At 35.9% G+C, this 16,564-nt stretch overlaps 1 protein-coding gene across 1 annotated transcript in view; it reads left to right on the top strand.

Annotated features, from left to right (window-relative positions):
• Window positions 1–16,564, top strand: part of TNRC6C (trinucleotide repeat containing adaptor 6C) — a 176,268-nt gene that overhangs the window by 98,186 nt on the left and 61,518 nt on the right. The window contains exon 8 of the mRNA XM_044675761.1: window positions 7,705–7,762. Coding sequence (XP_044531696.1) covers window positions 7,705–7,762 — 58 coding nt within the window. The remainder of the gene's footprint in view (window positions 1–7,704; window positions 7,763–16,564) is intronic.

Here is a 16,564-nt window from a genome sequence, read left to right as displayed (position 1 = left end):
ATGAAAAGTTCTTCAAAAATAAAGAAAAAGAAATTGAACAAACAAACCATAAATGAATTTCCAAAAAAACCCAACAAAAACATATGACCATATGGATTTACAAGTGAATTCTATCAATTATTCAAAGAGCAGCTAATTCCAATAGACTTTATTGATATCTTTGATTTTAATCTCCTATTTCCCTCTCCAAGAAATCTATCCCTAATGAAATATTTTTTAAAACCTCTACCCTCCATCTTAGAATCAATATTGTGTTGGTTCCAAGGCAGAAGAGCAATAAGGGCTAGGCAGTGGGGGTTAAGGTTCACACAGGCTCACACAGATAGGAAGTATCTGAGACCACATTTGAATTCAGGAATTCCTATCTCTAGGCTTGACTCTCAATCCACTGAACTACCAAAAGAATTTTTTAAAAAGAAAAAATGTGCAGCAAAATTTTTGTGATAATTTTTTCTATTACATGTAGAAACACTTTTTGACACTTCAAAATTCAAAAGTTCTTCCCTCCATCCTTCCCCCGTCACAGACAATGAGTAATCTAATATAGGTTATACCCATATTTTCATGTAATACATATTTCCATATTGCTCATCATAATAGAAGACATATCACACATACAGTAGAGATCTCATAACAGAAATATAGCAAAAGATGGCATGCTTTGATCTGCACTCGGATTCCAACAGTTCCTTTTTTTGGCTGTGATAGTATTATCATCATGAATACGTTGTGGTTATCTTGGAGACTTGCTTTTCTGATAATGATTTAGTCTTCACAATTGATCAGTTGTTCATCATATAATATATTTGTTACTATATACTTTGTTCTCCTGTTCTGCTCACTTTATTTTGCATCAATTCACAGAAGTCTTCCTAGGTTTTTTTAACTCATGCTGTTCATCATTCCTTATGGTACAATAGTATTCCATTACAACCACAACTTATTCATCCATTCTACAAGTGATAAACTACCTCCTCAATTTCCAATTCTTTGCCACTACAAAAAAAGCTGCTATAAAATATTTTGATATAGGTAGATCTCTGATCTCTTTGGCCATACTGTTTTCCAATTTTTCCAGCAGTTTTTGTCAAATAGTGAGTTCTTATCCCAAAATCTGGGATCTTTGGGTTTATCAAACATTAGATTGCTGAGGTCATTTACCCCTAGTCTTTTCCATTGATCCACCTTTCTGTTTCTTAGCCAGTACCATACTGTTTTGATGATCACTGTTTTATAGTAGTTTAAGACCTGTTACTGGTAGGCCACCATCCTTCACATTTTTTTTCCATTAGTTCCCTTGATATTCTTGGCCTTTTGTTCATCAAGATGAATTTTTGTCATCATTTTTTCTATAATTTATAGTTCTATTATATTTCTATAATTTATAGTTCTATAAAATGGGTTTTTGGTAGTTTGGTTGGTATAGCACTGAAAAAGTAATTTAGGTAGGATCGTTATTTTTATTATATTAACTCGGCCTACCTATTAACAGTTAATGTTTTTCCAGTTTTTCAGATCTGGTTTTATTTGTGTGAAAAGTGTTTTGTAATCATATTCATATAATTCCTGCATTTGTCTCAGCAAATAGATTTCCAAATATTTTATATTGTCTAGAGCAGTAATAGCAAACCTTTTAGAGACCAAGTGCACAAACTGCACCTTTATGTTGCATGTGAGCCCCTTGCCTTACGCCCAGACAGGGGAGGGAGCAAAGTGCTCCCATTGGGCTGCTAGGCAAAGAGATGGATGATGTAAAAAAATGTCCTTAGGTATGGTAAAGGAAGCAGTCCCCTCCAGTATCCATGCTATAGGTTCATCAACAAGGATCTAGAGTTATTTAAATGGAATTTCTCTTTCTGTCTCTTGCTGTTGGACTTTGTTGGTAATATATGGAAATGCTAATGATTTATATGGATTTATTTTGTAACCTGTAATTTTACTAAATTTATTATTTCAACTATTTTTTTAGTTGATTCTCTTAGTGTCCCAATTTTCCCACATTCCCTCGAATATTTATCATTTTCCTTTTTTGATCATGTTAGACAATCTGTTAGGTATGAGTTGGTATCTTAGAGTTTTAATTTGCAAAAAATGCAATTTCATATAGACTTTTACACCTGTAGACTTCACCCTCTACAGAGAAGCAGGGAGAGGCGGCATTTTTGGAGCCATGCTTGTTCACATCCAATTCAATTGTTTTTGTGTTGGTTGTACTTTCCATTTGAAATTTCCTGACTTTACTTACTTCATTTTCCATCAATTCATATAAATGTTTCCATTCTTCTCTGAATGTATCATACTTGTCATTTCTTAAAGCAGGTATGGTTTTGATACCTAAACTAGGAGATACAAATCTGAGAAAGAAAAGCACAGACCATTATCATTGGGAAATATTGATGCAAGAATTTTAAATAATAAAAATTATACATCATGACAAGGTTGCATTTATACCAAGAACCGAAGGTCAGTTCTGTATTTTACAAACTATACACATAATGGACCAGATTAGTATTAAGAGTAATCAGAATCAAGTATATGCAGAAAAGGTTTTTGACAAAATACAATATTCATTTCTTTTGGGGGAAAAACCCACTAAAGAGCATTAGAATATAAATGGGTGGCAAGTAATTTTTAAACAAATAAATATTATGCATATTAAGAATGAAGTAGGGGCAGCTGGGTAGCTCAGTGGATTGAGAGTCAGGCCTAGAGTCCTAGGTTCAAATCCAGCCTCAGACACTTCCCAGCTGTGTGACCCTGGGCAAGTCACTTGACCCCCATTGCCCACCCTTGTCACTCTTCCACCAAGGAGCCAATACACAGAAGTTAAGGGTTTAAAAAAAAAAAAAGAATTAAGTTGAAGAAACCTTTGAAATAAAATCAAATGTAAAGCAGATAACCATTATCACCACTCTTATTTAATATAATGGAAGAAATGTTGGCTATTGCAATAAAGCTAAATAATCATTTGAGAGAATAAGCATAGACAAAGTAAAGAAAATAATCACTTTTTTGTACATGATTTGATAATCTACTTAAAGAATCTTAGAAAGCCAACTAAAATTAAAATGAACTTCTGAAAATTAGCAGAATATAAGATAAACCCACATAAATCATCAGTATTTTTGTATATTTCATGCAAAACCCAGGAAGAAAAAATAGAAATTATATTCAAAATAATTATAGAAAGTTTAAATTCTCTGGGAGTCTACCTATAAAGGCATACACAGGAACTGATTGATTAACTACAACTTCAAAACACTGCAGCTATGGATAGGGAAAGAATTCATGACCAATGAGATAAAAAGGATCAGAGAAGATAAAATGGACTTTTCTAACTACACAAAATGAAAAATATTCTCACAATGCAATTAAATTTAGAAGAGAAATGGTTAGCTGGGGGAAAGCTTCTTATAGCAAGATATAAAAAGAAACTAGTTGAGATATATACAAATTAGAATCATTCTCCCAGGAAGATAGTCAATGATTATTAAAAGTTAGTTCTCAAAAGAAGAAATGCAAGCAATGAACAAACAGGTGAAAAAGTGTACCAAATCAATAGTAGTAAGAACGTGCAAATTAAAGCAACTTTGAGATTCTAATCTCATACCCATCAGTTTTGCAAAAGTGGAAGTTTGGGGGGCAGCTGGGTGGCTTAGTGGATTGAGAGCTAGGCCCAGAGTTGGGAAGTCCTGGGTTCAAATCTAGCCTCAGACACTTCTTAGCTGTGTGACCCTGGGCAAGCCACTTGACCCCCATTGCCTAGCCCTTACCAGGAAAAAAAAGTGGAAGTTTGGGAGGAACTATTGGAAAACAGGTACAGTAATCCAATGTTGATGAAGTCTAGCCATTCTAGGAAGCAATTTGAAACTGTGTCCAAAAGTCACTAAACTATATGTCCCTCGACCCAGCAATACCATTTAGTATACCTATATCTTAAAGAGATCACAGAAAAAGGAAAGTGATCCATATATACAAAAATGTTCACATAATAGAGAAGAATTAGAAACTATGTGTCTATTAAATGTGAAATGACAGAACAAATTATGGTATGTAAATGTCATAGAATATTGTTAGGATGAAAGAAGTGACAAAAGAGAAGATTTCTGATTAACCTGGAAAGATGTGTATGAACTGATGCTGAGTAAGATGAGCAAAACCCAAAATACAATAATATTTTAAAGAAAAACAACTTTGAAAAACTTGAAAACTCTAATCAATGACATGATCAAATACAATTACAGAGGGCTGATAATGAAAAATGATACCCATCTCTTGACAAGAGAGGTGACAAACCCAGGGACCAGAACACATTATTTGGGGCATTTTTTTTAATTTCAAAATATTTTTTTAAAACCTTAACTTCCGCTTTAGAATTAATACTATGTATTGGTTGCAAGGCAGAAGAATGGTAAGGCTAGGCAGTGGGGGTTAATGACTTGCCTAGGATCACACAGCTAGGAAGTATCTCAGGCCAGATTTGAACCTAGGACTTCTTGCTACAGATGAGGTTACCAAAATGAAATAGGTCAAGAAAAGGCAATCCTCTTTTAGAGGAAAACAGAATGAAGGTTAGCAAGAAACAGACAAGCAGGAAGACTGAAAATAATATGTTGAATTTTAATTAAATATTTTAAAATAAAAGCAAGCTATTCATAATAGGTATGTATGTGTAGGTATGATTTTTAATTATATGTAATATAATTTAAAATTAAAATTTATATGAATATGTAAAATTATGATGATAATGCTTTTAGGAGATGATAAGAGAGGAATTGAAAAGGCTGTTCTACTCTAATTCTTTAGCCATTATTTTTTTTTAAAAAGCGCTTAACCTGGAAAACGAAAAATAAAGTTGTTGGCTACCATACATTGAAAATCTTAGTAATCTGTACATCTGCCCTATGTGAGGAAAATTGTAAGAAAATTGTAGAGGGGATTAGGACAGCAAATAGTTAATTATGAGAATTGAGTGAACTACAGTGACTCCATCTTATACCCAATTCTGGAGCTAGCTTAATTCTCTTTTCTATTCAATTATGGGCCTACTCCATATTTTGTCCTATAAGAAAAGTTTTTTCAGTTGCGGGAATTGGGAGAAAACTATTGCATTATTTGAACCTAGACTTGATTGACTGGGAAACTGGACCTCTTGTACTTACTGTTTAGAGACCCTTAATCAGGGACCTAGGTTATGTTGACCAGAAATGCAGTCATATTCCAAAATAGTTGTGAGATGAGGATTTATTTCATTGCACCACATGTCTTATCTGAAAACTGGCCTGATACTAATCAATCATTTATGGTTTCCATATTCCTTTGATTGTTTACAGATACTGAATTCAAATAATTGTATCTGTTCCATCTCGATCTTCCTCTCCCAACTTGGAAAGTCTCTAATCTTTCATCCACTTATTAGTTAGATTACCTAATGTTGTATTGTTTCCTTTTAATTAATTGGTCTTATTTAATTGTTTTTTTTTATATAAATGTCAACTTCCCCTTTATTCAGGGTCTAGCCCTAAACTTAAGGAGAGACTTAGTCCTGTTTGTTGGGCATTGGCATTATGCATTGCTTTATAAATCAGTATACTCAGAAGATAAAACTTTGTTTCCTCAGTCATTTTATCTTTTGCTTGTTACTTCTTTAATTTTTAAAAATCTCATCTTTGGTGAACTGCTTGTAACTGGTTTTTCTTTATTCTGTGCTTATAGACTTTTCTATAGACTGCTAAATGTAATTATAGTAAGGTTATATTGGCTCTAGTCAAAATCTATAGAAAATAATTATGAATGCTAAATCATATTAAAATATTCTATTAATTTTATTATTACAAGTAATTTGTTTTTTAGTTTTAAAATAATTTCTTTGATTAGAGATTGAGATCCCATCAATTGGGGGAAAAGCTGAATATGTGATATATGATTGTAATGTAGTACTGTTGTACTATGAGAAATAAGAAGCAGAATGCTTCCTTTTTTAATGCTATTTTTCTCCAATTACATGTTATGACAATTTTTAATGTTCATTTTTTTATTTCAAGTTCCAAATTCTTATCCTCTTCCATCTCTTCTCTGAGATAGTAAGTATAGATTTTATATGTGCAATCATGTAAAACGTTTTTTCATGTTAGTAATTTTTTGGAAGAGAACTTTAAAAAAAAGGAAACTGAAAAGAAGGAAGAAAGTAAAATATAGTATATTTTGGTACTGCATTCAAACTTCTATCACTTCTCTCTCTGAAGACAGGTGGCATTTTTCATCATGAGTCTCTTGAATTGTCTTAGATCACTATATTGCTGAAAATAACTAAGTCATTTACAGTTGTTCTTCAAAAAATTTTGCTATTCTTTACAGTGTTCTCCTGGTTCTTCTCACTTTCATTTTGTATCATTTCATGTAATTCTTTTCAAATCTTCCTGAAATCATCCTGCTTGTCACTCCTTATAGCACAATAGTATTCCATTACAATCATATACCACAATTTGTTCAGCCATTCTCCTATTGATGGATAACCTCTCAATTTCCAGCTCAAAAAGAGCTACAATAAATTTTTTGTACATATTAGGTCTATTTACCTTTTGGGGGGGCGGGGAGGAGAGGTTCTCTTTGTATTATAAATCTAGTACTAGTATTGCTAGATCAGAGGATTATGCACAGTTTTAGAGAGCCCTTTAGACATAGTTCCAAATGAGCAGAATGCTGTCAGAAAACCTGGAAAGATTTACATGAACTAATGCAAAGTAAAATGAGCAGACCAAGAAGAACATCATATACCGTAATAGCAATATTGTACAATGATCCACTGTGAATGGCTATACTATTCTCAGCAATACAAAGATACAAGGAATCCCAAAGGCCTAAGATGAAAAAATACTATCAAAACAACTAGTGGATAGAGCACCAGGCCTGGAGCCAGGAAGACTTGGGTTCAAACACTTCCCAACTAGATGACCACAGGGAATTCACTTAACCCTAATTGCATACATAGCCCTTGCTGATCTTTTGTCTTAGAATTGATACTAAGACTGAAGGTAAGAGTTTATGTGGGCTGGGGGAAGAGGATGAAGGGAGGAGGGAGAGACAGAGAGAAAGAATAGAACCTCCAGAGAAAGAACAGATAGAGTATAAATGCAAATAGAAACATACTATTTTTTTGCTCTATTTGTTTTGGGTCTGTTTTCTTTCATAATGTAACTAATATGGAAATATATTTTGCATTATTGTACATATATAACCTATATCAAATTGCTTGTTCTCTTATGGTATGGGGAAGAGTGGAAAGGAGGAAGAAAATTTGGAACTCAAATTTTTAAAAAATGAATGTTAAAATTCTTTTTACATGTAATTGAAAAACAAAATATTACTATAATAATAATAATTACTATTATCATTATCATTATCATTATTTCTTTGGTGTTTGTTTAGGTCAGGGGTCGGCAACGTATGGCTCTCGAGCCATATCTGGCTCTTTTGAGGGCCAGATATGACTCTTTCTGCAGGAGCCATAAAGTCAATTTTTTTTCAGGTGCTTTTACAGGAACGCACACTGTACGGCTCTCACGAAATTACATTTTAAAAAATGTGGCGTTTATGGCTCTCACGGCCAAAAAGGTTGCCCGACTGCTGGTTTAGGTCTTCCCAAACTCTTTAACTTTTTAAATAGAAACTAATAATGAAAATACAAATTTTTTTTTTCCACAGCGAGAGCCAGCTGAAGAGGCTTTGAAGAGTAACAATATGAATCTTGATCAGGCCATGAGTAAGTAATAAAATACTGTTCCCAAAATAATACTTCAGAAAGAGGGACATGGAAGTGAAATTTCAGTTTTCAAAGTTTTATTATCAATATCATCAAATAATATTTAAGCATTTGTTGAATAGAAGCTTAGATATGTTAGCTCTTTACTAAAAAAATGAGCTGTTTATCTACAAAGAAGAATGCCTCTGAGAATACAAATTATATTACACACTTAAAAGACTAAGATTTGTCCATCCCCACTCCCAGAAAGCATTCATTTTTAACATTTTTAGGTGCAAACATAATAGTGAGATTCTTAACCTTATTTGTTTCATGGACCTATCTGGCAGTCTAGTAAAGCTTATGGATCCCCGCTCAGAATAATGTTTTATTGCCCACTTTCAAAATTCAAGGAAATTGCATTTTCAGTTTGGAGGTTAGTGAAAATAAGGATGTAATTTTTTTCCAATTTAAGTTAAGAAATCCTATTCAAGGGCTGTATATCAGAATTCAACAAGTGTTCACTGAGCACCTCTAACACACAGTAAAATTTTGAAGGGGAGAAAACTTAAAAAGAAATACACAAATATACCCATGCATACCCACTCATGCACACAAAATAAATGAGAGATACTCTGGTCCAATTTTCTGTATAAAGACAAGTATTAAATTAAATTATAGTGGGTGCTGTAAGGGTAAGAAAGCTCTAGATTTAAATTAGGCCTCTGACTAGCTGTTTGGAAATAGACAAATCCCTTAATCTCTACACATATAAGTGATCCCATCCAGAAAATTGCCACTTTCTTTCATCCCTACATTGTTCACTCTCTTTGTCTCCCCCGTCTTTAAAAAACCCTAATTTCATCCAACCTCACTACTAGGTGTCATGTTCTATGACTTTTATGGCTAAACTTACCTATACCTCTGCTTTCTATCCTCTCACTCCCTTCTTAACTCTCTATAGTTTGGCTTTCTGCTTCATTTACACCCTCTCTCTCTCTGAAGATAACAACTTTTTTTTCTTTCTTTACTCCTGTTTATTTTTTTTACTATTTTTAAATTATTTTTCTTTTTACATTTTTAGTTCCAAATTCTTTCCCTCCCTCCCATTTCCCACCCACTCACTAAAAAAGCAAGTAAAAGATATCAATTATAGGTGTGAAATCTTGCAAAATATATTTCTATATTAGCTATATCACCACAAAAACAAAAGCAAAAAGGACAAAATTTTGCTTTTGCACTCTGAGTTCATCAGTTTTCTCTCTATTTAGGTGGATAGCATTTTTTTTTACTGAGACATTTCAAATTGTCTTGATTGTTATATTGATCATTACATTGATCAGAGTAGCAAAGTCTTTCCGTTGATCATCATTGCAACATTACTGTTCCTGATTCAGTAATCTTCTAGTTCTCACTTTACTTTGCATCAGTTCATTTCAGTTTTATCATTTTTTAAACCACCATCCTTGTCATTTGTTTTAACACAGTAATACACCACAATCATATGCTTCAACTTGTTCAATTATTCCCAAATTGAAAAGCATCCTCTCAGTTTCTAATCCTTTGCCACCACAAAAAGAGTTGCTTTAAATATTTTTGTACATATCTTCTCCTTTTTCCTTCATCTCCTTGGGTTACAAACCTAGTAGTTATATTGCTGGGTTAAAGGATATGTACAATTTCATAGTCCTTTGGCTGTAGTTACAAATTTTTCCCCAGAATGGTTGAACCAGTTCACAACTCCACAACAGTTTTTTAGTGTACCTATGTTGCCTCATCTCCAGCATATCATTTCTGATAGGTGTGAAGTGACATCTAAATTTTCATTTCTTTAATAAATAGTGACATAGAGCATTTTTCATATTGACTATACATAGTTTTTATTTCTTCTGGAAACTTTTTGTTCATATTCTTTGACCATTTATCAGTTAAGGAATGACTCTTATTTTTATAAATTTGACTCAGTTCCCTGTATATTTGAGAAATAAGGTCTGTATCAAAGATACTTGCTATTAAATTGGTACCTTTTAGCAAAATGTAGTTTCCCTAATTTCTCCTCTACCATTTAAGTCTTCCAGGAATTCTTGTAAGACTTGGATCCAATTATCTTTGGAGGCTTTTCTTGTAGCTATTTTCACTTTGTTTACTTATTATGAGATCATATATCTTGGTCTTCCTTACCATTGTGGTAGTTTTTTATGGCCAAGTTCTTTTTTTGTTCTTCGCTCATTTTTCCTCTGTTTCTTGACTTGGAACTTTATGTTAGAATTGACTCTGCTCACCTGGGGTGGGGGAAGCACTGTCTCAAGTTTCTGGCTTTTTTTTGTGCTCTTGTTTTCAGAGTTAGTTTGAGGGTCTGCAGGTTTTATGCCTTTAAAGTTGGTGTGACCTAGGGAGATGTGTAGTAAAAAAGAATGTGTGTGTGTGTGTGTGTGTGTGTGTGTGTGTGAGAGAGAGAGAGAGAGAGAGAGAGAGAGAGAGAGAGAGCGCCAGATTAGATAGTGGTAGATCCATTTAGAGATCCCCAAGAATACCCAGCCAGGATCTCCGGGAAATTCTAACCTCTAGTTAGTGAGAGTGAAACTGAATCACTTTCTCTCACTGTGCCAGTTACACAAATGCCTTGGAAACTATATATATATAATTTTATTTTAAGGGGGAATACAAACTGAAGATCAGAATAAGAGGTCCCCAAATCCTCTATGTCCCTTGCAAGAGGGAGCCTTCTGATCTTCTAGTTAACTTACCAGCTCCCTGTTTCTAACTAGGTGTTCCCCCAAAACTGACTAAGCTACCTATCTATTACCCTCAATAGTCAATTAGATTTGTTTCCCAAAAGCTGTTTCCAAAAACTGTTATGAATGAACTCAAATGGCTAATTTCACCCTAGGGGGTCTGACCCCTGAGGTAAAACCTCAAAGCCAATATGGCAGGATTTTTTTTAGTTAAAAACTTCTGAAAAAGCACAGCAGGTATGGTCAGATCCTTTTCTAGATCTTTCCTAGTTAGAGTACCTCCAAAGATAAATTAGGGTTTACTCCTCCACAATCAGGTTGAGGTAGATGAGCTCCGAAAAGCCCACCTTTCCTCCACCATTCCCCAACAAGAAGCCCTCAACCTCCTACAGGAAGTCACTACTCTCTAGCAGTTGTTACTTCCAAACTATTCCTCCTGTGCCTTCTGCCTGCTAAAATCCTTTCCCTTGTGTTCCTAGTATGTGCCTTAAAGACAGCCTTCCACTCCTCTTAAATTTTATCCTATCTCTATCCTTTTCTCATTATAGTAGTCACTGTTTTCTTGATCTATGCTCTGGTCTTTACCCAGGAATGGCCCCTGTTCTTTTGTGACTGAACACAAGCATCCTTCTCTGCCCTGGAACTGCAGAACTCTGTGCAAGCAATAGTTGTCAGTCAGCAGTGTTATAAACAAAAAAGTTGCTTAGGGAGATCCAACCCTGATCACCCTTGATGGTTGTTATAATTTCCCCTTTCCTCTAACAGTTGCTCAGGGAGGACGGAAAGGTTAGGTGGATGGGTAACCCTTTCAGGTCCAATCGGGGGTTGGATAAATCTAAGGCTTTGATTTGCCTTGGATCATGTTTGGTATCTGACTGCATTGACTCCCTCCCCAAGGGTCGTGATATAAGGACCACTCAGGAAGGTACTTGTTAAACTCACTTTATCTATAATCTATAAGTAGGGAAAGGATAAACAGGATAAGGAATGGGGATTGGAGACCCTGTTAATCTAATATCTATAACTAGTTGACAATCAGGACTGGAGGCTTTTGATCTAGTAGAGCTTTATTCTCCACTACACCTCTGGCCCAACCTGGCCACAGCCAAGCCAGAGAATAGGGACTGCTGTTGATGCAGCTGTGTTGGTGATCTTCTCTCAGCTTTCTCACTATCAGTATTTGGTGAGGCACTAGCTCTCACAGTCTTCAGGAAATATTCAGATTCTTCCTACCTCTTCTTCATAGACCTCTCAGCCTCCCTTCACCACCCAGAGACCTAGAGACCTAAAGAGCTAGAAAGATCCAGAGACCTAAAGACCTAAAAAACTCAAAGACCCTTCCAAGTGGCTGTCAGGGTTATTTATACTGCCAGGCCAACTGCCGTTTGCCCCTAGTTCATGACACGCGGGAACATTCCATTGTCTTCCAATTGCCTTCCCTGTCATTCAAGGTGGCATCCATCATTTCCCAGGTTATGAATATAACAGCAGCAGCTGCCTCAGTTGCTAACAAAGAGTCCTCTATAATCTCTTTCTGCCTAGCCATCCAAATCCCTTACTGTCTCTGAACTGAGAACTCCTAAAACTACTGCTGCCACCACTGCTATAGCCTTCTCCAAGGTGCTACTGCTGAATAAGCTCTGGGCAAGGACCCACCCCAGTTTCACAGACCTCTCTTGCTGACCTCCTAAGATGTCTTAGGATGGGAAAATGTCTCTCTGACCTTTTGTTATCTCTGCTGCTCCAAATTTTGATTTGAGGTATTATTTTAAAGTTGTTTGGAGAAGAATATTAGGAGAATTAAGGTGGGTTGCTGTCTTTACTCTGCCATAGTGGCCCCATCCCTCCCTAGTGATCTCTTAATTGCCAAATCTAATGATCATTTTTCAATCTTCATCCTTCTCAGCCTCTCTGCAGCTTTTGACAGTGTCAGTCACCTTCTTTTTGATACTCATTTCTCTCTAAGTTTCTATGGCATTGCTCTCTTTTAGGTCTCCTACCTATCCACCTACCTGGCTGTTCCTTCTTAGTCTTCTATACTGAATTTTTACCCAGGTCATGCCCATTACCTGTGAATTTTCCCCCAAGATTCTGTCCTGGGCCCTCTGCTCCCTCTATACCAGGTTTGATGAACCTTTTAAAAAGGTTTGAGTGCCCAAAGGACAAATTCAAGCTGTCTGTGAGCCCTTGGATTACCAGAGAGAGTTGAAGGAGTAAGTGCTTGCTTTGGGCAGCTAGACAGAGGAGTGCAGCATGCAAAAAATGTTCTCAGGCACTGGAAAGAGCAGCTCTCCAAGTGCCACAGCTTTGCCATTGAGGTGCTACACATGATATCATCCTCTCTCATGGGTTCAATCATAATCTTTATCTATGTAGATGATTCTCATATCCACTTATCCAGCCCTTACCTCTCTGCTGACATCTAGTCGGTCTTCTAAATTGCCTCTTGGACATTTCAAACTGAATGTCTATTGATGATGGTGGTGGTGGTGGTGGTGGTGGTGGTGGTGGTGGTGGTAACTAATATTCATATAGCATTTTAAGGTTTGCAGAGTGCTTCACAGATATTACTTCATTCTGTCTTCACAATAACCCAGGGAGGTATATGCTATTATTATTCTCACTTTATAGAAGAGGAAATTGAGGCAGAAAGAGGCTTAGTGACTTGCCCAGAATCACACAGCTAGTAAGTGTCCATGCAAGATTTAAACTCAGGTCTCTACCTCCAGTTCCATCGCTCTATCCACTTTACCATCTAGCTACCCTAGAAATCTAAACTTATCTTACATTCAAACATGTCCAGAACTGAACTCATTATCTTTCCCCACAAACTCTTCTTCTCCTCTTCCAAATTTCCCTAATACTCTCAAAGATACCATCATTTTTCCAATCACTAAGGCTCAAAATCTAGATATCATCCTTGACTCTTTCATGTCTCGGCAATTCTATGTTTGTAATATCTCTTATATTTGCCCACTTTCCTCTCTACAGAACCACCATCTTCTTGAAGACTCTCATTATATAACTCTTCTTTTCCCCACCTCCCTCTACCCACTGTTCAAGTCTTCTTATACCATATTCCCCTAGACTTATTCTGTGATACAGTTTCACTGTTCGCCTTACTGTTCCTTGCATATACTTTTTAATGGGTGTCTCCCGTACCCAAAGTGCTCTCCTTGTCTTTGCTTCTGGCTTCCCTCAAGCCTCAGCTAAAATCCCACTTTATTTAAGAAGGCTTTTTTTGAGTTCTCTTTAATGCTAATGCCTTTCCTCTGAGATAATCACCAATTATCATGCGAAAAAAATACTAGAGATCTTCTGTGATTCTGACATTGACTCATTAATGATTACTCTTTGAGTCTAGTCATTCAGATTGTTCTGAATTGTATCTAGTTGTATTATTTTGCCCACAATTCTCCATCATCTCTATCTGAATAAGATAATATACTAACTTTATAAAATGTTTTATTAAAATCTAGATGAGCAGGTTTATCAACAGAATTTGTCATCTACCGTTTCAATAATATTGTAAAAAAGGAGGTAAGATTAGTCTGACATGACCTGTTCTTGATAAAGTCAGTCCAGCTCTTTGTAATCACAACTTCCTAATATAAATGTTCACTAGCTTTTTAATGGTCTCCTCCAAAATTTCTCCAAGAGATACCATTCCTATTTTCTTTCTTTGATATTCAAAGTATTATTAACAGTAGCAATCACATATATCAGTTTTTTAGTGTCTAAAAATTTCACTCATTTGGGCCAAGTGACTTGAATTCATCAAAGGGGGTCTATCTCCTTACTTATGACAGATATCAACTTTGTTTTTGTTGTTGTTTTTGCTTTATACTTTCTAAAAAAAATTATTTTAAAGTATTTCACCATGGTTCCATGATTCATGTTTTTTCCCTCCCCACCTCCAGATCCAACAAGCAATTCCACATGTATTATCACTCAATACCTATTTCCATATTATTCATTTTTGTAATAGAGTAATCTTTTAAAAACCAAAACCAGGGGGCAGCTGGGTAGCTCAGTGGATTGAGAGTCAGGCCTAGAGACGGGAGGTCCTAGGTTCAAATCCTGCCTCAGCCACTTCCCAGCTGTGTGACCCTGGGCAAGTCACTTGACCCCCATCGCCCACCCTTACCAATCTTCCACCTAGGAGTCAATACACAGAAGTTAAGGGTTTAAAAAAAAATAAAAAAATAAAATCTTAAAAAAAAAAAACCCACATCCTATATCCATATAAACAAGTGATAAATTGTATGTTTTTCTTCTGTGTTTCTGTTCCCATAGTTCTTCCTCTTGATGTAGATAGGGTTCTTTCTCATAAGCCCCTCAGGGTTGTCCTGAATCATTGCATTGCTATTAGTAACAGAGTCGATTACATTTGATCATTCCACAATGTTTCACTTTCTGTGTACAGTGTGCTCCTGGTTCTGCTAATTTCACTTGCTAATTTCACTAAAATCAACTTTGTTAGCCTTTTTTAGTTCTGTCATTTCCAATTCAAAGGTCAACCTCCTTGGCAGAAGAAACAGAAATATAATAAAAATTGAAGAATTCTACCTCCTCTCTATTATTGTAGAGTTCCAACAAGTCATCAGTTTGACTGAACACAGAACACTGACAGTATTTTTAACCAATTCATTGTACTTCAGTATTTTTAACCAATTTTTAATAGTCAATTTTAATAGTCAATTATAATCATTTTACTTTTTTGTGACATTATTTAGGACACACCATTTCTAATTCCCTACTCCAACTTTTTAAAAATTGTTCATGATATATAGGAACTCTTATGGGGAAAACAGGGGTAAGTTAACTTAATATTTATATGGGTTCAGAAAGGTGAATAGGAGACAGGAATGGACAAAAGGTGGGAACTTAACAAGCCAGGGAAACTGGGTTTAGCTGTTAGGGGAAATGACTGTTGATAGTAGTAACAGTTAGGCCCTAACTGTCATCCTGCTCCACCTAGCCTGGGATAAACACAGAGTATAATAAATACACACACTATGGTAACTTTAAGGTACGAAGAAAACAAACAGGGAAACAGTTTAATTGTTTTTCGAGAGGATAGGAGAGGGGGTGAAGTGAAGCTGCCCAGGACTGGAGTAAAAAGAGTAAGTTCCTTAGCCAACCTGGCTTCTGACAGGTGGACAGCTTGGCTAAGGACCTGAGGAAGAGGGCTTGGGTTTGGAGTCTCACAGCTGATCCAGAGATGTCTTCAGGATACCAGGAACCAACCACAGCCAATGATCCAAAAATAACCAGGTAGGGAGAGATGTCTGCAAACTGTCCACCAGAACACAAGCCTCTTCCCTACTCAGAGTTGACTTGCAGGATGATATCTTCAGCCTTTACAACCTTCACCACTCTCCAAGATCCCAGGTCAAACAGGGACTGCTGATTGCATTTCTGCTCCAAACCCCCCTCACAAAACAGCAATGTCTGTTGCTTAGCTCTCTCCTCTCTACCCCCTGCATTCTATTCAGAATGTCCATGACTTCCAGCAAAGGCTTTCCCTAATATGCTTGCAAAAATCTGCCTTTATGCTTTTTTTTTTAAACCCTTACCTTCCACCTTAGAATCAATACTGTGTACTGGTTCCAAGGCAGAAGAGTGGTAAGGGTAGGCAATGGGGGTCAAGTGACTTGCCCAGGGTCACACGGCTGAGAAGTGTCTGAGGCCAGATTTGAACCTAAGACCTCCCGTCTCTAGACCTGGTTCTCACTCCACTAAGCTACCCAGCTGCCCCACTTCCCTTTATACTTTTAAAGCCTATACATATTGCAGTATATAGTCTTTGGCTTTTTTTTTTCTTTAACTATGTTTTCCAAAGTTTTTCATTCCCCTCCTCTATACCTTTGCATTAAAGTTACTGAGTATTAAAATGTATGTTTATTTAATTCGGAGGGTCTTATTGAGTTCTTTGTAGAAATTCTTTGCAGAAACAGAAAAGGAAACACAAAAAAAATCTCATTTGATTAATAAGGTTAAAAACCATTTTGGCAGTGTGTGACTATAATTCATTTGGCTTCTTGTTCTAGATCCTGGTTTTTAAATCAAGGAATGATAAATTGCA

The sequence above is a fragment of the Gracilinanus agilis genome, chromosome 4 (assembly GCF_016433145.1).
Source record: "Gracilinanus agilis isolate LMUSP501 chromosome 4, AgileGrace, whole genome shotgun sequence".
Classification (NCBI taxonomy): Eukaryota; Metazoa; Chordata; class Mammalia; order Didelphimorphia; family Didelphidae; genus Gracilinanus; species Gracilinanus agilis.
Note: the sequence above shows the minus strand (reverse complement) of the source record. Positions and strands in the feature narration are given on the sequence as shown.